At 45.7% G+C, this 2,810-nt stretch overlaps 1 protein-coding gene across 1 annotated transcript in view; it reads right to left on the bottom strand.

The window, feature by feature from the left end:
• Positions 1-2,471, bottom strand: part of TIMM22 (translocase of inner mitochondrial membrane 22) — a gene marked incomplete at its 5' end in the record, with an annotated part of 3,452 nt that extends 981 nt beyond the window's left edge. The window contains 2 exons of the mRNA XM_010172278.1: positions 1,158-1,230; positions 2,275-2,471. Of these exons, the coding sequence (XP_010170580.1) occupies positions 1,158-1,230; positions 2,275-2,471 (270 nt within the window). The remainder of the gene's footprint in view (positions 1-1,157; positions 1,231-2,274) is intronic.
• Positions 2,472-2,810: the final 339 nt, after the last annotated feature.

Below are 2,810 nucleotides of genomic sequence, written 5' to 3' on the forward strand. Positions count from 1 at the left end.
ATGTTACTTTCCAGTAAGTAGCTTATGCTGGGCTGGCTTGAAGAGCTTTTACACCTGCAGGAACTTGGCAGTCCTCTACCAGGGAACACTGGTACTGCCTCAGCCCAAGGTGAGGGGGGAGCCTGGCACAGTGGCACTCAAACTACCGGGCTGGACTGGTACGGTGCGCTGGCTGGGCGCTGGGGAGTCTTCCCCCATCAGTGTGCTCTGATCTGAGCCCTGCAAGTGGCTTTGCTGTTGGACTAGGGAGGGATAGGAAGAGCAGCTACTGCTTTGAAAGCTTTAACAGGATTAGGTCCAGGACAGATACAACTTAACAAGCTCAATTAGAAGCACTTTCAAGAGCACTTTCTTTTATGTTCTGTGGATAGTTTGGGGTTTTTTTAAGGAGAGGTGAGAGAAGTTTAATATTTCTGATGAACAGAGCAGCTCTCTTCCTATGTGTTTTTTTTTTTTCCTACAGATATTGGTAGCACTCAGGGCTTCTCAAAGTCCCCACTAGTGCCTGCTGGATTCAAATCCCAGTGCTCCTGCACTTTTATAGCTAAATAGAATTATCTACTTGATTTTATACAGGAGAAAAGAGGGAAGTTAGTTAATTTGCACTATGTGTTAATTTACACATAGTGCAAATTAACAGTCACTGCCAGCGAAATAGTATATATAAGCAGAGCTCTGCTAACATAGAATTATCTACTTGATTTTTTCAGGAGAAAGGAGGGAAGCATTTTACACATAGTGCAAATTAACAATCACTGCCAGCAAAATAGTATATATAAGCAGAGCTCTGCTAACAGAAGAGCTGTAGCTTCAGAGAGCTGCTCAGTATGTATTTTTGGCTCCCTCCCCACAACACCACAGAAGACCATGGACAGGTAACACCACTTCCTGATTTTTCTTTTAAGTAACGTCTGTTGGTTTTCCTCTGATCTCCCTGTCCTGTGTGACCAAGCCTTCCCTACCCACACGTATCTTTCAAGCAGACAGGAAAGTGATCAAGATGGCAGTTCTGCCAGTTTGGATTACACATTCATATTGACATCACCATAACCCCGTGTAAGAGAGATTTGGAGTGTGTGTTCCATTAAAACCACCACATGCCAACTAACCAATTCACTGTCTTATCACAGAAACAGTTCACAGCAGGCACTACCAACCTCGGAAGCCGATTGCTCCTCCTGTGATGCAGCCACTGATGACACTATTCTTCCAGTCTGACTTTCCACGATACTGGGGAATTAAAAATGAGAGTGAACAAGTAAATACAGAATAAATGCTCACTGTCTACACTAACGATTTCAAGAGAGATTAAATGACTTTCCAGCCCCTTCTCAGCTCATGATGTTTTTCCCTCTATTCTCAGCAGATGGCCCTCTGCACATTAGACTTGCAGGGCCAGGAGAAGAGGAAGGAACGGGTCACTGGGAGAGGGAAGACAAATCCATGTGGTGCAATGCAGTGCTAAAGTAAAGATTCTCAGGTGAGCTCGTACAGCCCCCAGAACACAGCACTTTGCACTGGCACCAGCTCAGAGATCTCCAAGGCACTAGAACAACATGAGTGCAATGCTGAGCCTGGCCATGCAGCCTGGTCCTCAGCACAGGTGACAGCCACAGCACTCTGCTGACAGAGATGTACTATTTCCATAGCCAGAGCACACTAGTTTTTCACCAGCGCAGAGATCTCTTTGTTCTGCTCCATTGTGCAAGCAGATAGGCTTTTCTTCTAGATGAGTTAAGAAATAATTGTGTCTTTCAATTAAAAGGCAGTACTGAAATTCATAACAGGCTGATTTTGCTATTTAAGAAAACAGATGATAGATTTACCACCGAGCTGCACAAGGTCATTTCTTGCTGTAGGGGCAAGGAGAAAATAGGCTTGTTACTTAAGAACTTTCATAGAGGATCCCTTTCTGCATATGGAACTTTTAGAGGCTCAAATTACCATGTTGCAACTTGCATTTTGATGTTTTAAAGTAACAACAAGTACTTGTAGCTAGGGTTTCAAAAAGTAATACCTATACTTGCCAATACATTCAGGACTTGAACTGAAAAGGACTTTGCTACTGCACGCTCTTCTGCTCATTCTGTCAGAGAACAGCAGTTCTGGAGACAGGTCTCAAAGCTGAAAAGCTTTGATGGCCAAAACCAGAACAAATTAGCCTACTCCCTTGCCCTGTTACAAAGAGGGTTTACATACTTATTTGGATCTACTGAAGGAGATTATTAAGTGTACAAGAAAAGATTTCTTAATGCTTAAGGAGTTATTACTCACAGATTCTACCACACATTCGGTGCAGGAGAACATGGCACCCACAATGGCAAAGTTCTTTGCGTAGGATATGCCTCGCTGCCCCATATCTTTGAGGACCTCTTTTGCAGTTGGTGTGCGATACGGATCCTTGGGATCAAACCCAACGTTGGTGTCGATGCCGGCTGTGAAGACACCAAACGCACCTCCCAGAACAAATCCTGTAAAAGAGAAATGGTATAAAATGAACCTTGGCTGGATTCGAGCAGGACATTCCCCACAGGCACTGGGGCACTCCTGCTCCCACTGTCTGTCAACACTGCAGGGTGAAAGGGGCAGTGCAAGAGCACACATGGCCCGTCCCTTGATACTACAGGTGCTGAGGAGAGGCTGTGAGCACCTCTTCCTTTGCAGGGGAGGCAGACAGACAGAGATCCCTCCCTGGGACCTGTGACAGGCGCTGGAGGAGGCTTAGAGGGAGGGAAATTAAACACGAGGGTCCCCATCCTGCAGCCTCTTCTCCATCCTCCCCTTTCCCGACGCCACGGGGACACCCCCCC

This window comes from Antrostomus carolinensis, unplaced genomic scaffold (assembly GCF_000700745.2).
Source record: "Antrostomus carolinensis isolate BGI_N321 unplaced genomic scaffold, ASM70074v2 scaffold28297, whole genome shotgun sequence".
Lineage (NCBI taxonomy): Eukaryota > Metazoa > Chordata > Aves > Caprimulgiformes > Caprimulgidae > Antrostomus > Antrostomus carolinensis.